The sequence below is a fragment of the Panthera pardus genome, unplaced genomic scaffold, assembly GCF_024362965.1.
Source record: "Panthera pardus isolate Hobbes unplaced genomic scaffold, ASM2436296v1 HiC_scaffold_10, whole genome shotgun sequence".
Classification (NCBI taxonomy): domain Eukaryota; kingdom Metazoa; phylum Chordata; class Mammalia; order Carnivora; family Felidae; genus Panthera; species Panthera pardus.
Window position 1 is genome coordinate 52,187,041 of NW_026526655.1, and position 22,282 is coordinate 52,209,322.

Below are 22,282 nucleotides of genomic sequence, written 5' to 3' on the forward strand. Positions count from 1 at the left end.
ATCAAAATAACACCAGGATTCTTCAGAGCTAAAACAAACAATTCTAAAATTTGATGAAACTAGAAAAGACTTCCAAATAGCCAAAGTAGTGTTGAAAAAGAAATACCAAAGCTGGAGGCATCACAATTCCAGACTTCACACTGTATTACAAAGCTTCATCATCAAGACAGTATGGTATTGGCACAAAAACAGACACAAAAATCAATGGAACAGAAGAGAGAACACAGAAGTGGACCCACAACTATATGGTCAGCTAATTGTCAACAGAGCAGGGAAGAATATCCAATGGGAAAAAGACAGTCTCTTCAGCAAATGGTCTTGGGAAAACTGGACAGCAACATGAAGAATGAACCTGGACCACTTTCTTACACCACACACAAAAATAAATTCAAAATGGATGAAAACCCTAAATGTGGGACAGGAAACCATCAAAATGCTAAAAGAACATGGTCAGCAACCCCTATGACCTTGGCTGCAGCAACTTCTTAGGAGACAAGTCTCTGGAAGAAAGGGAAACAAAAGCAAACATGAACTATTGGGACTTCATCAAGATAAAAAGCTTTTGCACAGCAAAGGAGACAATCAACAAAATTAAAAGGCAACTGATGGAATGGGAGAAGATAGTTGCCAATGACATATAGGATAAAGAGTCAGTATCCAAAATCTATAAATAACTTACCAACTCAACACCTAAAAAACAAATAATCCATTAAAAAATGGGCAGAAGACATGAATAGACAGTTTTCCAAAGCATACATCCAGAAGGCAAACAGACACATGAAAAGATGCTCAACATTACTCATCAGCAGGGAAATACAGACCAAATACCACGATGAGATGCCGCTTCACACCTGTCAGAATGGCTAACATTAACAACTCAGGCAACAACAGTTGGCAAGGATGCAGAGAAAGGGGAACACTTTTGTGACGTTGGTGGGAATACCAACTGGTGCAGCCACCCTGAAAAACAGTATGGAGGTTCCTCAAAAAGTTAACAATAGAACTACCTACAACCCAGCAATTGCACTATTAGGAATTTATCCAAAGGATATAAAAATGCTCATTTGAAGGGGCACATGCACCCCAATTTTTACAGCAGTGCTATCAACATTAGCCAAACTATGGAAAGAGACCAAATGTCCATCGACTAATGAATGGATAAAAAAGATGTGCACACACACACACCCAATGGAATATTAACTGGCCATCAGGAAGGAAGGAAGGAAGGAAGGAAGGAAGGAAGGAAGGAAGGAAGGAAGGAAGGAAGATTGCCTTTGCAGCAACATGAATGGAACTAGAGTGTGTTATGCTAAGCGAAGTGAAATAAGTCAGAGAAAGACAAGTATCAAATAATTTCACTCATGTGGAATTTTAGAAACAAAACAGATGAACATAGGGGAAGGGAAGGAAAAATAAAAGAAGATTAAAACAAGGAGTCAAACCATAAAAGACTCTTAAATACAGAGAACAAACTGAGGTTTGCTGGAGAGAAGGTGGGGGGGATAGGATAAATGGGTGATGAGCATTAAGGAGGGCACTTGTGATGAGCACTGGGTGTTATATGTATGTGATAAGTCACTAAATTTTACTCCTGAAACCAATAAAAAAAATGTTCATACTACTCAGAGCAATCTAGATTCAATACAATCCCTATAAAAATGCCAAAAGCATTTTTCACAGAACTAGAATAAAGCTAAAATTTGTATGGGACCACAATAGACCCCAAACAGCCAAAGTAATCTTGAGAAAGAACAAACTAGGAGGTATCACAATTCCAGATTTCAAGTTATATTACAAAGCTATAGTAATCAAAACAGTATGGTACTAGCATAAAAACAGACACAGATCAATGGAACAGAGTAGAGCACCCAGAAATAAACCCACAAGAATATACAATAGGGAAAAGACAGTCTCTTCAACAAATAGTACTGAGAAAACTGAATAGCCACATGCCAAAAAAATGAAACTGGACCACTTTCTCACATCATGCACAAAAATAAACTCAAAATGAATTAAACATTTAAATGAAAGACTTGAAACCATAAAACTAGGAGAAAATATGGGTAGTAATGTGTTTGAAACTAGCTGTAGCTACATTTTTCTAGACCTGTCTCCTGAGACAAGAGAAATAAAAGCAAAAATAAACTACTGGGACTACACCAAAATAAAAAGCTTTTGCACAGCAAAAGAAACAATTAACAAACAAAAAAAACCTACTGAGAGAAGCTATTTGCAAATGATATATCCAATAAGGGGTTAATATACAGACTACATAAGGAACTTAAGCAATTCAACACCAAAAATTTTAAAAATCTAATTAAATAACAGGCAGAGGAACTGGATAGACATTTTTCCCAAGAAGACATACAAATGGCCAACAGACACATGAAAAGATGTTCAACATCACTCATCCCCAGGGAAATACAAATCAAAACCACAATGAGATGTCACCTCAAGCCTGTCACAATGGTTAAAATCAAAAATACAAGAAAAACAAGAGTTGGTGAGGATGTGGAGAAAAAAGGAACCCTTGGGACTTCTGGTGGGAATGCAAACTAATGCAGCCTATTAGAAAACAGTATTGAGGTCCCTCAAAAAATTAAAAATAGAGGGGCGCCTGGGTGGCTCAGTCGGTTAGACGTCCGACTTCGGCCCAGGTCACGATCTCACGGTCCGTGAGTTCGAGCCCCGCGTCGGGCTCTGGGCTGATGGCTCAGAGCCTGGAGCCTGCTTCTGATTCTGTGTCTCCCTCTCTCTCTGCCCCTCCCCCGTTCATGCTCTGTCTCACTCTGTCTCAAAAATAAATAAACATTAAAAAAAAAAAAATTAAAAAAAAAAAAAAAATTAAAAATAGAATTACTATATGATCCAGGTATCCCATTACTGGATACCTACCAAAAGACAATGAAAATACTAATATGTGTGTACGTACACACACACACACACACACACACACACACACACACACACACACACACACACACAGGAATATTAGCCATAAAAATGAATGCATTCTTGCCATTTGCAACAACACGGATGGACCTAGAGGGTAGGATGTTCAATAAAGGAAGTCAGAGGAAGACCAATACCATATGATTTCACTAATTTGTGGAATTTAAGAAACAAAAAAAAGAAAAAAACAGACTCTCAAGTATAGAGAACAGCGGGAGGGAGGTTGGGGACATGGGTGAACCAGATAAATGGGATTAAGTGTACCCTTATCCTGATGGGCACTGAGTAACATATGGAACCGTTGAATCACTTCATTGTACAGCTGCAACTAGTGAAACACTGCATGTTAACTACCCTGGAGAAAAAAATTTTAAAAACAGGACACTTGTGATCATCTCTAATGCACAGAATGATTGAATCATTATATAAAACATTTAAAACTAATCTAACACTGTGTAAATTATACTTAATAAAATAAAATGCACCCTTCATTTTTTCTCCAGCACTCCACAGTTTCCTGTACTCTTTCCTTTTTAAATTTTTAAATGTTTATTTATTTTTGAGAGAGAAAAAGAGAGAAAGAGAGAGAGAGACAGAGAGAGACAGACAGGTGGAGGGAGGGAAGGACGGAGGGGCAGAGAGAGGGAGACACAGAATTCGAAGCAGGATCCAGGCTCCGAGCTGTCAGGACAGAGCCTGATGTGGTACTTAAACCTACAAGCTGTGAGATTGTGACCTGAGCCGAAGTCGGACGCTTAACTGACCAAGCCACCCAGGCGCCCCTGCCCTTTTCTTTTTTGATCATGTTTATCTTGTAAAATAGTCTAAAATTTACATTTTTACCATGTTGTTTACCTCACTCCACTAGACTATAAACACGGTGAGGGCAGTAATCTCTTTATATTTCATTCATTGATATATACAAGTGTCTCAAACAGAATGTTGGTACTCAAATACCTACTCAATTTAATTAAGTGGAGCTTATCTGGTATGACCAATGCCAAGGACCATAGGAGGAAAGTGTGCCCAACTGGCAGACAGAGAGTCCTGTGAGAAGTGGAGGCTGTGGGCCAGGCCACATAATTAACAAGTGTACCTCACTTCATTTTAAGTGACGTTGAAGTAGAATATGACCATTAATATTCCTGATACTGGACAAGTTTTATGGAACAAAGGGACAGACAATCCAAGCGTCCTGACCACTGCTCTTCTTTTTTTACTATCATTAAGAAGGCAGAATAATATCAGTTTCTGGGGTGCCTGGGTCACTCAATCAGTTAATTGTCTGACTCTTGATTTCAGGTCAAGTCATGATTCTAGGGTCATGAAATCGAGCTCCACAACAGGCTCTGTGTTGACGGTGTGGAGCCTGCTTGGAATTCTCTCTCTCCCTCTCTTTGTGCCCCTCTCCAACTCTCTCTCTCTCTCTCTCTCACCCTCTCAAAATAAATATACATCTTCTAAAAATTAAAAAAAAAAAAAAAAAGAGTATCAGGTTCTTTTGGACTCTAGAAGCACTGTACTATTAGCATTGTGAAATACCTCCAGTTACCAGGCTGGTGGGAATGGACAATGCACTCATTATCTTCCCATATCTTCCTGAATAACAACTAGACCTGTTTTAATTTTAATAATGGTTTCTATCACTTTTTAAAAAGTCCCTACTGTGTACCAATCCCAGAGGTAAATGCTTTTGTTTGACATTGACAATATGGCCGAAAGTCAATCACTGTTAACCTGCTACCATCAACACCAGGGTAACATTACAAATGTGCGTCAAGAAACCTCTGCTAAATTGTCATTTCTACTACAAATGTATCCCAACGAAAATACACAATTTTTGATGAACTCTTACTCGTTGGAACAATGCCAAGAAACACAGGAGTAACTAAGTAAGTCAGATCAGTTTCCTGTCATACAAATTCAACACAATGTTTCTTTGCGAATGTCTAATGTCAGCCCTTTTACTGCCTTGAAAATGGTCTCAATGATAGGTGAGTCAATTTTGGAGACTAAGTACAATCTCAACTATATAGTATTAAAAAAATCCCTCTTTCATCCCTAACATATAAATGATGGTTACATTAGTATCATTCTATGTTTTTGGTTCTCAACCATCTCATAGCTTTATTCTAGTACAATAAAAAGTGTTAAGGGAAATGAGGAAATAGCATAGGGATTATTGCTCTTAGCATTTAATAGTGTTAGAACCTTGATGCTTGTTTGCATTTGCTTGGAATAAGTATCCAAGGGAAAATTAAGTTCTAAGCGGAGGCTACTATTTGCAATCCCAGAAGGGGCTCCTGGGAATAGTTTGGCTTCTTTGTGGCCGTAGATTTTCTGATGAAGTACACCATTCCCTAATGAAAACGACCTGGCACTGCTCCATAGGATAAAATTTGACCAACGCAAGGAACGTGATGATCAGTTTGGGAATGAGTATTTTAATAAAAGAAACATGAAACTGGCTGTGCTTTGGCAGGACATACCCCCAAATATCTTGAGAGTCATTGTCCTGGCCCACAGATGATCCCTACCATGCTGCAACTGTGCGAGTTCCCACTGACATCACTAACAATGCTGGCATGGGGACAAAGACCTGATCCAAACGCAGTCACGATGGCTTCTGCTTCATTAGAGTCACACGAAAAACAAACCAACTTCCCTGCCCCCACCCTACCCTTCCCTACCACACCGCTGTAAAGTAAAACCTACCTGGAAACAGATCTCAGGCTCAGCAGAGCTACTCAATATGTACATTTCTAGGGAAGCATATAAAACAGGGATAGGAAAATAGCAATTGTAGAAAGGAAAAAGCAAATCTTTAAAAAGAATGACACAGTAAAAATGTGATAAATGTGAAATAAAGAAGATGCAAAATGCGGACTCTGCATTAGCCACATCACAGGATTGCCGAACATCTTAACTCTGTAACAATAGGCCAGCTAGTTCAGGAGGGGATCACATCTGCTTTTCAACCACATTTTATAAAAAGATACCAATGCAGTAAGATTTTCACTGTAGTGGTAATACTGAAGTTTACACATTCATTAATAAAAAACTAGTCTACATTACCCGCATAAATGCTTGATGTGTTCTGCAGTTAGCTACTTTGCTTGACACTTTTATGCTGCTTGTAATCACATCAGATGTTCCATTAGAAGAAAAGTAAAATCTTGATGGAGATTCTATCTTCCGGTTCACATCCAGACTCATGTTATAGAACAAAACTGCAAAAATGTAGAGAGAATTGCAGTTAATGCAAATAAGTACCTAAAAGCATTTATTATTTTTGAAATGAAAATAGTCAAAATGATATCCAGTATTTTCTTATTTCAGTGGCTTTTCAAAACTAACCTGAAATCTGGAAGACGACACATATTGAAAACACAAGTTGAAAAAATTGTTATATCAATCAACTTTTCTCTAGGTTTCTAGTTTTAACTGTTACCATCTTCAGGTATTTACTTAATCTTCCTATATATGTTTCAAAACTACAATACTAAAATTGTAACTACTCATAAAAGTTCTAAGTTTCATATTTCTTTGGAATCCTTTTGTTCTTAGAATGTCCAACTAAAGAGCCACAGACAGAATACTGCACTCACGTATCACGTATCACTAATTTCATACACGGTGGGGTTCACTGTTGTTTCTGACTTGAGAGGTTATTAATTTTTATTATTTTTCAAAATGAAAAGTGAACAAATTGTTCAAAAGTCAAACCTATATAAACAGTTCACCCAAAGACATCTCCTTTTCCAGCCCTAGACCCTGATTAGTCTTCTCCATGTTTTTATTGGTTTCCGGTTTGACCTTCCAGTGTTGGTTTGTGCCAAATATAGACATCTTCTGAATAAATATTCTGGAAGTTTAGTAATATTTACTTCAAATACCACATAGTAGATAATCATCTGCTGAAGAATATCCTCAATAATCAAAAATATAAGGAAAATTAATAAGCATCCAAAAAAATTCCAAGACAGATATTACAAAGAAAGAGCGATTTTTTTTTAATCTAAAAGAATTCTTTGCAAAACAAGCTACATTAACAGTCTGCTGAGATATCGCTCATTATATAGGAGCAATGAATTCATAAGTGATATTTTAAAGAATTTATATAATTCCTGAAGTTTTCATTTACATCTTGGGAGTAACTTATTCTTTCGGAGCGATTTTATCTACTTTTTTCAAGGAAACATAAGGATAAAACCTGTATTACTCCTACAAGTTTCAAATAAATCTTTTAACCTGACTTTTATTTATAAAATAAACAATGAAGTCCCAATCAATTGGCTTCAAAATTACAATAGCGGAGATTCAGTGCCTCAGAGATGAAAGAGTAATTGAAATAGCCATCCACAATTCATCACCAGGAGTTCAGGCAAAAAGTAAAGGAAAAAGGGTGAATAAAAATCCATTCACAGTAAGTGGCAAAACATCGGTTTTTATGAAAAATGCTTACCATGTGAATTATTTCTCCCAAGGACTCATTCTATGCAACTCTAAAGCTTGCTTTTGTAACAGCGCTGTGATTATTTACGAGTGTCATACATTTGTTTTCAAACATTTTTAAAAATATCTGGTCACAATGGAATCGGTAGTACAACAAAACGGATTTTACATAAAGGGAGATAGTCGTATCAATTCAACGTCTGTCTTTCAGCTAATCCATCAATTTGTCTGTGTTACTGGGGTCATGCCCTGAAAATGCCACTTCTTGTAACCAGGTTAAAGTTTTGCCCACTTTCCTACTACTGTATGCCTAGCCAGGACTTTTGCAGTGCACTATGAAAAGTGAGTCTGTTCTAAAGTAGATAACACTAAGCTCATTCTATACCTCTCATTACAGGCTGATTCAGAAGGAGATTTCTATTACATATCCATAGTTTGATTCAGTGTATTTGCTGCCCTTTGTGATGTTTAGATGATGAGAGCCTGCAGGGCCATGAATACAATCAACTCTGGGTAGGTCCTGGGTGGCTCATGAAGTTTATCTAATTTTAATGTCCAGATAATAAACCCAAGTATGCCACTCTCCTACCATTGGCTAGTTTCATTAGTAGTTATTCTAATACTAGCTTAAGTGTAACATAATTAGGAACATAACCTGCTAGAAAAAATTTAATGTGCATAAAGTCACATATATGTGATTTGAGATTAACCACAATTTTGCATGAGCCCTATCAATACTCTCTTCTCCAGAGCGGGCAACTGAGAGCTACCTATATAAAGGGAATGGACATGGCTCTCAGAAGCTGACAGTCATAGGAAATCCTCAAGAGATGTGTGTTACTTATGAAAATTGAAATCAACGTCTACGTTTGAGATAAGCTTCTTCACGCACTCAAAAGACAAAATATAAAGAGAACAATCTCCCTCTCAGGACTTCCAATTTAAGCCAGCTCCAGCTGTGAAAGGAGCCCAGTTAAACAAAGAAGAAGCTGTGGTAATGTTCTTTCTATTCTAAAGATATTTCATATATTAAGCTCAGTTTAGCTCACCCCAATACAGCAAGGTGATACTCCTGATTTACTTCTTGTCATAATTTTCAGAAAACTATATACAGCCTCTTACTGTTGCCCACTCATTGGTTAGAGTAACTTGAGAATCCAAAAGATGAGGCAGAAAGGAGTATTCACCTCTAAGGTGAAACAATGTCAGGGCTCAGAAGACGACCATGAGATTAATGAGTGAAGTACATACTCAGGGTAAATTCTGTAAGGCCATCCTTACCAATATAACCTGGAACCTCTTTGCCCTTGTATGAGAAACAGAGTGTTAGATCCATGCACACAGAAGGCAATCCATTTTCAACACAGTCAAAATTTGTTCTATTTACTGACTCAGGATGTTTTAAAGAAGCTTCAACAATCACTACGGGTCTTGTCCTAAGAAGGAAATAAAATTAGCAATATTACTTTTCCTTTAGAAAAAATTGGATTTGTTTTTTCAGTTTCCATTGACCAAGTAACTTCATGAAACTGCCTTACTAGTAGTAAGTGCCTATATACTCAATTACATTTCTGTGAATGAATCAAGAGAAATTTTCATTTGAGTTTCTAAAAATACTGGCTTTGCCTGAGGATTTAATTATAATAGCCACGTAAGATGGAAATACAATCCTAAAGTTCAATAAAATTTCATAATACCAAGAAAAAGCATTATGAGGTCACCACCACTGCCAATTTTAAAAACTGCCTCCCATCATTTACAATTAAGCCCAATTGTCATTAAGCAGTGAAATGCATCAACCTTACCTCAGCAACACAGCAGAATCAGACCGAAAAGCACCAACTGCCACATCTGGAGGATGAAAAACAACAGATTAATGAACATCATTAGTCAAAGAGAATTGCTTTCCAGCCACAAATACCTACGTATCACCTTATGACTGTATCAAAACACTATTTACAGAAAATTAATTACAAAAGATATACTTACATCTTAGGATTCATTCCACATTTATCTGAGTCTATTCATCTGTAATAACATTCATCCCTTTACAATGTAAACAAATTTTATGATAAAAACTTATAAAGTTTACTAAAAAATTCAATGTTTAGACTACACATAGTCACCCAGGAATCTCCTCTCAAGGTACAAAAAAGTGTCTTTTTTTCCAGCACCTCATGTTTGATTTTCATGGGTGCCTTTCATTTTTTCAAGAACAAGGAATAAAATGTCAAGTAACTAACACGGTACAACTGACTAATTATTTGATCATTTCTGACCCATCCTTGCATTCAAAAAAGCTTTAAAAAGGAAAGAAACAAATTACCAGTAAATTAGGACTTTTCCATACCAGTTCTATGTACTTTGTAATAAGGCAACACCCCAATAGAGCTCATTTCAATTTATGAAATAGTCAATTTAATACTCACCTACATATCCATTATTATCTGCATCAATTTGTCCAGATATAGACTGTCCAAACATACTTAATGATTGGCTGATTTGAAGTCCTTCAATTCTCTGAAAAATCAGTAAGTAGGAAGCAGTTTTTTAACACTCAAATATCTCAAAGAGTATCTGAAAGCAGCAACGATCTAGTTAAATCATGAGCCTTACAACACCTAGGCACATTTAGTAACAAAATGCATTTAAGTCAAATACTTGCATCTAAAAGAAATGAAAGTTGCCAGCTTGAGCTGGGCAGATAACATCTATTTTTTGCCAAGAAAAAAATCACTTTCTGACTAGAAAAAGCCACAAAGAGAAAATTATACAGAAGGGATCTTAAACAGTCCTGACTCTCTCTCCCCAGTCTTCTTTCAGGCTTTGTATTTATTTCCCTACTACTCAGGCTTATGATGAAAGCCACCCCATTTGGCCAGATTGCTTCCTAGCGTGTGACAACTGACATCAGACACGTGTTTCCTATTCCATATGTCTAATTTCACATCCGGATAGATTTATTCGTGTCTGGCCACTATTCATACTAAGAAAGTCAATAGTTTTTACTAGACAAGTACAGAGGTTTCATGTTCAATATGGAGAGCCATTTACCTATTTTGCTCAATCAAGAATAACAGTATTAGCTAATATTTCCACAAAAAGATCTTTGGAAAAACTTTTCTTCTCTGCATACGTATGGAGTGTTTCCTATACACTGAAATATCCCGATTTATCGAAAGACAAAAGTCAAGTCTGAGTTAGACCAGGGAACTTTATTAAAAGCTCCCATCTTGCGGCTGCTTCCCGAAAGAATCAGAGTATCATGTGTTTGCTCTCCCTGTGCGACCTCCCTGAAACATGGGGCTTTAGGCACACTGCAAGACACAGTTAATCAAATCCACATGGGCTTATCTGAAAGAGTACGGATACTATCTCAGAACATAAATTTGATGGAATGCAGAGGAAATATTTTTTTTTTCAGTTTATTTATTTTGAGAGCAAGAGAGAGAGCACGCATGCATGTGTGTGAGGGAGGCAGGGGCAGAGAGAGAGGTAGGAAGAGAATCCCAAGAAATCACGACCTGAACCGAAATCAAGAGGTGGAGGCACCCAAGAGCCCCCAGAGGAAATCCTTACTAGATTAAATACAAACTAGAATGGATGTGAACCAGAACTCCTAGTTATGGAGAAAACATGTGATTCCAAAGAGTTATTAATGACCTTCAAAATGAGACCAACTACTGTTATTACAAGAAAAAGGGTGAAATAGAATACATTAAGTACTTGAAAGAGGAAATTAAGAAAAATAAATCTACGTTAACCCTGGAAGTTTCAGGAACCGTTTATCATCAATGCTTCTCTTGAAAGCAGAATAGTACCCTACCTGTGAGAACGTTGGTGAGACCCCATCTGCTCGGCCGTTGTAAATATAAATAGCACCTCTCAAGCCATCTTCCTGTGGAGCTCCAATTGCAACATCTGTTCAAGGATTTAAATGGCAGAAAAAATGAATTCTTAATAGAAAGAATGCAACTCTGAAGACTTTCATGCTACTTAGTTCATATCACATATGAAAGTTCCTTATCAAGAAATGAATACTCACTACACAGAAAACAAACACCACAAAATGCATCCATCATCATAACAATGTGCAGAATGGTATAAAACAGTCTGTGCTTGGAAGACGAAGAGCAAATGGCTCTGAAAGACACTCTAGTAATGGTTAAGGGCCCAGCCTCTAGAGCCAAACCACCAAAGCATGACCCCCAGCAGGGGCCTCTTCTTAACCTCTCTGTGTCTCAGTTCCTTCACAGATAGCCTGGGATCATGAGAGAACTCACCCTCAGCATAGGACATAACTCATGTACAGTGCTTAGAGCAGACCTGAGCACATAATAAATTATCATCTGTGAATATTATAACCATAAGAGTCCTTGTTTTGAGCTCTGGGTTTTACTTTATTTGCAAAATGACCTCTAAATTCCTGTTCTAATGAAAGTAATTAAGGTATTTGTTAAGAACATCTGTATCCACCCACCCATGTATAAACATGCAAACTGGATTTCGGAAACTGAATTTGTTCTGTAAAGTAATGACTACATCATCTTTATGACTTTATGGAGATTCGTATCAGGTTATGATGCCAAGAGAAAAAATAAAAGAGTTCATCAACTGACATAAGCAAAAGAAAACAAACTAGGAATGACATGATTGCTTAAGGGCCATAAATATACAACACATAGGAGAAAAATAATTTTCTACAGCTGCAAGAGCATTTCATTAGTTTTACATTTATTTGGGTTTAGTCATAGGTTCATTTACATGCAATGTTTTCTTATTACTTTCATAGAAACCCAAAATACAGAAAGTTTGCTTTCATGATAGTCAATACTTCTTAGTTTATCAGATCTGAAACCTTTTTAACAGCTACGGTGGTAATTGCTGACTGCTAGTTCAATGAGAATAAATACCTCTTTGATATGATTCTATGCCAAATGCTGTACAATTTCTAATAGCATCTAAAAGTAAATAATAGACATAATTTATATATATATATTGTTTAAACATAATAAGGTCGCGCTCTTTTGACTTGTGCCAGTTATTTTAAATCCTCATGTGCAATAACACCCATTTGTTGATTTATTCAGTGGAAAACTATTGAGCACCTACTGTATTCTGGGCATTTGACAGAAACCAGCCATACAGGAGAGGGCCATGAAAAGGGAGTGCGGTCTAGCACGGAAGAAGAGAATGTAAAACCAGAATACAAGCACCACATATGAGAAGGTGGTAGAAATGAGGAAAGGCTTCACATAGAAGAGGACACCCAAGCCAAGATTAAAGTAGTGACAGGTCATAGCCAGATGAGAAAAAAAAAAAAAAAAAGGGGTAAAGGCAGTTTAGACAGAGACAATAGCCTGCATCATGACAGTGGACTAAGGGGCAGCATGGGACACAGGAACAATGGCAATGAGTTTGAAATAGCTGGAGCCATACCTGTGCAAACTAAATACTCACAGGTACATAAGGGGAAGGAGTGGGAAGGAAGAGAGAGAAGGAGAGAGGAAGAGGGAGGTAAGGGAAGGAGTGGGGGGAAAGCATTCCGTGGCCACTGAAGGCAAGACCTGTCATGGATCTCAGTAGTCAGGGTTGGTTTATACTTCAACTACTATGGCTACATCATTAGTAAACTAGAGTCCTGGATCTTCATTCTCGATGATACGTAAAGCTAACGAGCCTGGGGCTATGAAGCTGTTGACACACAGAAACTCTCGCGATAAGTCACTAGCACTAGTGATGTAAGGCACAAGTCTTGACACAATACAGATGTGCCCTTTCAAATGAAATATAAAAAAGCCCAAATCAATGTCATTTCAAGCAGAAGACTTGTGGACTATATTCAGTTTTTTCCTTTCTTATATATAGATCCAAATTCTTATTTCCTATGATTACATTTGGATCTGTTACAGAACATACTAAATGTTAGCAAACGTTACAGGAATAAGGAAAATACGTATTATTAATAATGTTTTTTTCATGCCTATCCAAGTCAGTTTGGGACACAACATATAGAGCAAAACACTGACAATTTTTAGAACATTTTATTTCATTGTTAGTGCAAACTGTAGCAATTATTAGCATAATAAAAATAATTTTAACATCAGCTAACAATGGAAATAAACACAATTTTATTATAGTGCAGGCACTGTAAGTAGGGGCTTTTCTCATGTAACTCTTAAACGTTATCAAATAAGTACTTTTTGATTCCAACTTGGATGAGGAAACTGAGGCACAGAGTGTAACTTGCTAAAGGGCACAGAGCTAAGATATGAAGAAGCTGGGATATAAGCACTGTGGTCTGGCTCCCAGAGCCTGTGTTCACCCATCAACCATGCTCTATGGAATCATGAACACTACAGACTATCTCCAGTGTTTTCCTCTCCTGCAAACTCCTGCAGTCAAAAGAACTGCTCAATTAATGATATGATAATATATCAACATTTCAGGGGCACATAAATACACAGCTTATACTTCATTATGGCTCTGCTTAAAAAATATTCAAACATACAGTCTAGAAGTCAATGCTCAAGGTGAAAAAACTTAAGCCAAAATATAAGTGGTTTTTCCGTATCAATTTTATGGATGAAATCCAAAATGCTGTCAGTTGTGTCCATCATGTAGGTTTATTCATGTACCTATTCCCTAACTTCCTCACACTCTTGATGAGATTTTTATGCTGGACTCTTGCCAAATTGGTTATCTCCTTAGAAAATGGCCTGCATTGCTTTTCTAAGTACACAGGAAATTCAGCCTGATTTTTCCTATTGAATTAAAAAAAGAAAAAGGACAGGATATAATGAATGCAAAAATAACTTGTCTCCTCTACAAAGCACCACGAAAGTGTGAATAGTAAGGACTTTAAGTCTGTTTGCATCTATGACTGGACGTGGAAGGAAAAAGAACAGGTGAGATTTTCATCCCCTTTCTACACAATCCCACACACTGCCATGAACAAAAAGTAACTTCACCCATCTACTCCAGAATAATTAAATAAGATAGAAGATGCGGTAAAGAATAGGGAAACAAAGAAATACAAGACAAGGTTCCTTGCTTTCTCACCTAGGCAGATATGGTAGAGAAGAATTAAAAACCTCAGTGAAGAAGTACAACACGCTGAGCCCACTTGCAAATCAGCACAGTCTTGTTAAGATCGAAAACGTGCAAAATGCTTACTCAATGGCAAAAATAAAAGGCTACCTTGGCCATAAAAAAGAAATTAATCCTGCCATTTGTGGTAACATGTATGAACTCAGGGCATTTTACTCAGTGAAATAAGTCAGAGAAAGACTAACACGGTAGGATCTCACTTTTACATGTGGAATCTAAAAAAAAAAAATCAGACTCACAGAAACAGATCAGATTGGTGGTTGCCAGAGTTGAGGGATAGGGGGAATTGGGTGAAAAGGTCAAGGTACAAACTTCTAGTTCTAAGATACAGTTCTGGAGATGCAAGGTACAGTGTAATGACTAGAGTGAACGATATTGTATCATCTATTTCAAAGTTGCTAAGAGAGTAGATCTTAAGTTATCACAAGGAAAAAAAATTAACTGTGAGGGAATAGATGTTAACTAGACGCAAGGTGGTAATCATTCTGTACTACATCCATATATTAGGTCATTCTGTTGTATACCTTCAACTTACACGATGTATTTCAGTCACATCTCAATAAAACTAAAAAAAAAAAAAATTAGAACTGATAAAGTAGAAAAAGATAAACAAGCATGCACTGAAGTGAATCAGTATTAATAGAGTCACTAAATGTAAATATGAGGTAAATTATAAATGAAATTGTAATAGCACAAAAATATACTGAACTATGAGAAATAATCATGTGAATAGAATCCTAAATCATATGATCATATGTGTTTGAATAGAACACATAAAACCATTACCTTTAGGAGTCAAGAGCCGAAGACTTTAGGACACAAAGTGCTGTCTGAAACCCAGGTTCTCACATGCAGTCTGGAAGACCGCCTCGTACCCCCAAGGTCTCCCCTAGTTCCTCTTCCTAAGTCTCATGGACAGAACACTTTCTGTCCTTCACACGCCACTGGAAAACTGCCTGGGATTCTCCTCGCTACAGGAGTAATGTCCATGACCTTTTCACCACTATATCTGATTTTAAGAATTCAGGTTTGTCATTGACATTTTGATGCCACCAAAAAAAAAAAAAAAAAAAAAAAAAAAAAAAATCACTTCTCATGTGCACTCACCCATGTTTTATTTTAGTACATTCAAAACAGCAAATGGTTTTCCTCAAATGTGTCAATTAAAACAAGATGTATAAGGAATCATAACAAAGTAAGTATCTTACTGAATGATTTTCTTTTTCAAGGAAAGAACTGCATTATCTCATAATATCTATGAAATGTCAAGGTGCATAAACATGGCTTTATCCATAGATATTTATTAGGTAAATTCCCTAAATTTCACCACTTAAGGTTTTTTTAATGTCTTAATTTTATATTCCATTTGATTTTAAAATTATAGAAAAGGGTGTCACTATTTCTTTTATTTACATTTATTATGGCATATACTCTCCACCTGGCATGGTACATCTGACACAAAGTAAGTGCTCAATAAACATCAGAATTGCTGACTCTTGTGAAATACAGCATAATAAAACCTTATAGAAGTTTTAATGTAAAGCTTACATGTAACCATAACCTTAAAAATATATACTTAATTTCCTTTATTTTTAATAAGATAGTAAAACTCTAGAAATGGTAATATTTGTATACCAAATTATACTCTTACATTTAATAGAGTCCATATATTCAATATGTGATATCTATTCAATGTATATTCAAAGTATTCAAAATATATAGTCAGTAACCCACTAACTTTCTTCTTGGAGACCAACACATTTTATTTTTTTAATGTTTATTTATTATTGACAGAGAGAAAGAGACAGAGCATGAGTGGGAGAGGGTCAGAGAGGGAGGGAGACACAGAATCTGAAGCAGGCTCCAGGCTCTGAGCTGTCAGCACAGGGCCCAACGCAGGGCTCGAACTCACAGACTGCAAGATCATGACCTGAGCCAAAGTCGGACGCTCAACCAACTGAGCCACCCAGGCGCCCCAAAGACCAACACATTTTAAACAATTAGAGTGAAGCCTTTTGGCGTAAGAGGTATTAAAAATAAGCGAGAACTTATAGTACTCCCTCATCTATTTCCTGTATCCAACTCAGTTTCAACTTATTACCATATACCAATTGCTAATGATTACATTAAGATAGACAATTCTGAGCCCTGAAAATATCAAATACTTATTTGCTGAACTCTACAAATTGCACACCCTCCTTTCAAACCCATTCATCATCCTATGCACAATTTTACCAGACTTGGTTACCATTCCGTATTAGACTGACAAAAGTAAATTTTAAGAGGAAAGGCTGGTAGACACAGGTATTTCAACAGCAGGGCTGATATCCAGGCAATAGGCACAGTTATGACAGAACTATCTAGTGCATTAGGGAGTGGCTTCCATATAAGTTGGTCAATAGCCAATATTACTGGGTCTGCCAGCTGTCCCTCACTATTGCTAAGCGTGCTCTCCTGCCATTTACCAAATCGTCCCACAACGTAGCACCTGAACAAGGGATGCCTGGCACAACGGGGTCTTCTAGAACCCTGCTCCAGCTCTGCAGCCAGCCTCTGTTGGGTCTTGTCAGTGTCTTTACTGTACATAGAGTTAAATAGCCTGGTCTAATGAGTCTGCAATCAATTAAGAATAATTAACCAATGAGGAGAAGTCAGGTATAACACCAAAAAGAAAATGAGCTTAGCATAACATTTTGGCTCCATTTTCTATAGAAAGGCAAACAACTTAAAACTCCAATCATATTATCTTCCATGTTCCATTTTAAAAGCAGAAGTCAAGTACCAAATTAGATACTTTTCATTACCTTCAAAGCCATCATTATCAAGGTCTCCAAGATTAACAATAGATTCCCCAAATCTTGCAGCATATTTGTCACTTCCAAGGAGCTCTGTTTCCATTTCATTCATTACTGCTCCCTAGACAGAAAAGGGGGGAAAAGATGTCATTATAACCCTCTCTGACAACTTTACACATGATTTACTGTTGTAATTGGATATGGATTTTTTCTAATGCTTCAAACAAGTTGGACAAACTACAGACTGAGCTTTAGTACACACATCTCCGTTCCATTCAATAAATATTTATCAAGTATGTCAACACATATAATAGTATGATTAGAGCTCAGAGGACATAAAAATTGTCGAACTCATGATCCCTGGCTTTGAAAATCCAATAAATCATTTTGATAATTCAATTTAGCAAATATTTATTGAATTCCTACTAAAGGCAATGCACTGTGCAAAGAGGAAAGAGGCGAAGGAGGACCAAGCAGTGTGTGTAGGAGACAGTCTCCCCTTCCTGAAGAAGCCCAGTTACATGGAAGGCTTAGCACGAACATGGAAATGACTGAGAAGCACAGACTGCTTTGTATTATCAAGAACAGCATATCTAACTGTAAAAGCAAGGAGAGACTTCATAAGAGATGGTATTCAAGGTGGCTACTGAAGGATGGACATAATTTTAATATGCAGAGAATACAATCAGCAAAACAAATTTCCAAAGAATTTGGCTGTTATGAATGGTATGTAGAATGAAGGAGACAAAAACAAAACAAAACAAAAAACTGAAGTGTCATGGTGTGGAATTTTGAATACTGAGGGAAATTTACTTCCATTTAGGGAACAGGAAGCCACTGAAGGCTTCTGAGTTCAGGAGTTGGCACAACGGAAGCTAGCCTTGAGCCTTATCCTAGCGGCAATGAAACATGGATTGGTCAACTGCTACCTCTTAAGTTGAAAGATGAGTTATTACAAGGAGACATTCAGGGGCACCTGGGTGGCTCAGTCGGCTAAGCCTCTGACTTGAGGTCAAGCTCAGGTCATGATCTCACAGTTCGTGAGTGTGAGCCCCTCATCAGGCTCTGTGATGACAGCTCAGGGCCTGGAGCCTGCTTCGGATTCTGTGTTTCTCTTTCTCTCTCTCTCTCTCTGCCCCTCCTCTGCTTGTGCTCTCTCAAAAATAAATTAAAAGAAAAAAAAAAAAAAAACAAGGAGACGTTCAATAATGTTACAATAATGAGCCACTGCAGTAACAACTGTCAGACCTCTTTCTAAACTCTGTCACTCCTTTGTACTAAGAAAAAAAAAAATCCATGCACTCATCATAGATCCTTTCCTCTTCTTAGTCTCTTCATCATCCCCTAATCACACAGGTTGTTTCCTTTTGATTATGAAACACCCTTCCACTTTTATTTTCCAACCAAACAACTCCTAAACTTAAATTCTTTACTCTCATGTTTGTGTCTTTTTTACACTTGAGGTCTTAGAGGTCAGAACTAAGATTATTCTCAGCTATTTCCATAGGTTTTGTTACATTTCAGATATTTGCTCAGTGTTGTTTTTTTTTTTAATGAATCATCTTTGCAGACAAAAATCACCGGCACCGAAAACAGAAATTATTTTATCAGGGAATAAGGGATGAAAAAGCTGGACTCCAAGGGAAATCCTAATTTAAAGAGAAGGGAGAATGGGCTCCAGAGAGGACGAGAAGGTATAGACCTAAAACAATAGAAAGGCACTAAAGTTCCACGAAGAGGGTTTCAAGAAGTAGTGATCACTCTTCAAGTATTCTCCAGTCAGAAAATGGTGACCTCTGGTGACCTCTAAGAATTATTTTCGTAGAAGCAGGTGGAAAACACTTCCAGGAGAAGATCAGACAGTACCAAGCCAAACTAATATATTGCCAGGCAGTGGTTAGTGCCATTTTAGAGAGGTAACAAATAGGAAGTAAGAAGGGAACAAAGAAAGAATAATCTAGGTCAGAAGGGTTAAAAACTGCAATCAGTTATGAAATTACCCCATGTTCAATAGTGGTGCCTCCAGGTAAGAATGAGGGAAGAACAAGAGGGTAGCCTAACGGGTACAGCTCCTTCCTTGCCCTTTAAATCAAAGGAACACACTTTTATTTGTTTTTCCCATTAGGATTGCTTAAGACTTCAATGAGGAAAAAAAGATCACATACTGTCTTATTGTAGGTGTATAGGATTACTTTTCAAGCTGTTTTCAAAAAGTTTAGTTTATAAAGAAAAGTATGCATGATGAGAATGTAGCTGGTATAAGATGACCATTTATGAGTAGGGAAATGTGAAATATCTGTGCAAAAAAACCTAATGCTTGATATCACTGTTAAGGAGATATGCATGATCACTTTGTCGATGATATGCCTTGACTATTAAATTTAAGTGGAAACACAGTCTAGGGAATCCCAATTAACAACTTTGCTGCTCTGTATTCGGAACTTTGAAAATCTTTTAACTGTATAAGACTATTCACTCTCAAATCAAAGTGTTTAGGCTAGTGCTTAATATAGGACCTTATCAAATGCTCTAAAACCATTGATTAAGACTACAAATACTTTCTTGAAACAGATTTTACTTTGTTGAATCCTGACCAAAATTGCTGTGCCTTAAGAAATTAGTCACTTTTCTCATAATTCCATTCTTTCTCTTAAATCAAAGGAACAGACCAAGACGACTCCATCAAGGCCCTATCAATTCTTTGTTTTTATTTAATGCCAAGAAGACAGACTGGCAAGATAAGGTCAACAGAACTCTTTAAATTGAATTGTGAAGTGGTTAGTTTCTACTCCACAACATTTCCCATAATTTATAACTCAACCAGAAGCAGTAATTACTTGTACACCTACTGTATCTACTTTGGAATGAACTATGCCCATTTTTTAAAATGAGTGTTTATTTTTAAGAGAGAGACAGGGAAAGAAGGACAGCGCATAAGCGGGGGAGGGGCAGAGAGAGAGGGGGAGACACAGAATCCAAAGCAGGTTCTGGGATCTGAGCTGTCAGCACAGAGCCCAATGTGAGGCTCAAACCCACCAACTGTGCGATCATGACCTGAGCCCAAGTTGGATGTTTAACTGACTGAACTACCCAGGTGCCCTTTATATTCTTCAATTTTTTTTTTTTAATGTTTATTTCTGAGACAGACAGACACAGAGTGTGAGCAGGGAAGGGGCAGAGAGAGAGGGAGACACAGAATCTGAAGCAGGCTCCAGGCTCTGAGTGGTCAGCACAGAGCCCAACATGGGGCTTGAACCCACCAACTGTGAGATTATGACCTCAGCCGAAGCCAGACACTTAACCGACTGAGCCACCTGGGTGCCTCCCTTATATTCTTATATCAAGAATATCATCTTGATATTGTGTAAATTAACATTTTATCCAAACACATCTTGTTTCCTATTCTTTTCAAATAAGTTAAAAACATTTTCTACTTTATCTTCTACTTCTGATAATATTTGTAAGCAAAGACATTCACTACAGAACCAATGATAAATCTACATTTTGAGGGATAGATAAAAATCATTCTTTCAAATGAGATTTGCATTATAATAAAACTAAAAGGAACTTTACTTGAAATTCAAGAGGTCAGTAGACAAACACCAGAACAACTAATCTCCTACTTCTGGAATGTCAAAATGGGACAGCTTCCCACCCACCAGAATGTTCCATTTCATTTTTAGAGCATTAGTACAATAGCAGAGTTTCTACTTTCATCGGTAAAATAAGCCTAAGAATCTATAGCCTCAGAAGCCTGAACTAACTTCAGTTTGTATCATAATACCATAGACAGCCTGCAGCTGGTGAGTGATTGGACTTACTGAGCCAGAGTTGATATACACAAACACTCTGCCTTCCTCCCTGATGATGCTCTGCATGGGAGCTCCCACGAGGAGGTCTGAGAAGCCGTCTGCGTTGAGGTCCACGGCACAGACAGAAGCTCCAAAATAGGAGCCAAGCTGCCCAAAACAAACCAGATCCCGTCACTGAGAAAAGCAGCAGGGTGATTCACGAAAGCCCTCGGTGATACCAAAGGTGGAGACATTACCTTTTTACCTTTCATTTCATGTAAGATGTTTAGTTCTCTGGCCTCGATGCTGAATATGTATGCCTGCAATTAGGAACAGAGTTAGAAAAACTGAGACTGCTATCACGTTAAAAAAAAAAAAAAAATCCTCAGGTGATCAAAACATCAACGTTCACAACTTGTAACTGCCCAAAGAGTTAAAAAAAAAAACAACAAAAATCCTTTTGGGTGTAATTCAAAAGCTTTAGGGAACCACATTCACATTAATATGCCTTCCCTGAACTATCTTCTCAGGGACATCGTCTTGATCCCTTAGAGCACAAAGTGCTGTTTGCCTCACTTTCCAAAGTAAGGCTCAGAAAAGTTTAGTGATGTCCACACTACAATGGAACAAAAACCCAGAACCAGAAAGAACATCTGATTCTTTCTGGTCTTACACAAAACATACAGCTCGCTCAATATCCCTTCACCTAGAAACGTGGTAACCAGTAAATATATTCCCTAGACATCTTGAGATCTTTTTTTTTTTTCCAAAAACAATTTACTCACAAGAAAGAAAAGCCTCTGGGGCACCCAGGTGGCTCAGTCGGTTAAGCGTCAACTTTGGCTCAAATCATGATCTCACTGTTCATGAGTTTGAGCCCTGCATCAGGCTGCATCGGGCACTGTGCTGACAACTCAGAGTCTGGAGCCTACTTTGGATTCTGTGTCTCCCTCTCTCTTCCCCTCCCCCGCTCACACTCTGTCTCTCTCAAAAATGAATAAATGTTAAAAAAAAATTTTTTAAAGAAAGAAAAGCCTCAATTTGACTTTCAGAATTTTCCTTTAAGCTTTTCTGTTAAATTTAATCTAAAAGCCATACAACTTTCACCATGAAAGGCAGTGCACAGCTCATCACTTTTAGTTTTCATTCCTTAGAATTTTTGCAGTTTCTCCTTTAGTA

General features: G+C 37.4%; 1 protein-coding gene across 1 annotated transcript in view; it reads right to left on the reverse strand.

Annotated features, from left to right (window-relative positions):
• The window catches only part of ITGA4 (integrin subunit alpha 4), a 92,758-nt gene that overhangs the window by 45,420 nt on the left and 25,056 nt on the right, over window positions 1–22,282 (reverse strand). Inside the window, exons 8-15 of the mRNA XM_019461119.2 lie at window positions 21,361–21,423; window positions 21,134–21,271; window positions 17,322–17,433; window positions 11,234–11,328; window positions 9,837–9,927; window positions 9,213–9,258; window positions 8,689–8,843; window positions 6,028–6,182 (exon numbers count right to left, since the gene is read on the reverse strand). Of these exons, the coding sequence (XP_019316664.1) occupies window positions 6,028–6,182; window positions 8,689–8,843; window positions 9,213–9,258; window positions 9,837–9,927; window positions 11,234–11,328; window positions 17,322–17,433; window positions 21,134–21,271; window positions 21,361–21,423 (855 nt within the window). The remainder of the gene's footprint in view (window positions 1–6,027; window positions 6,183–8,688; window positions 8,844–9,212; window positions 9,259–9,836; window positions 9,928–11,233; window positions 11,329–17,321; window positions 17,434–21,133; window positions 21,272–21,360; window positions 21,424–22,282) is intronic.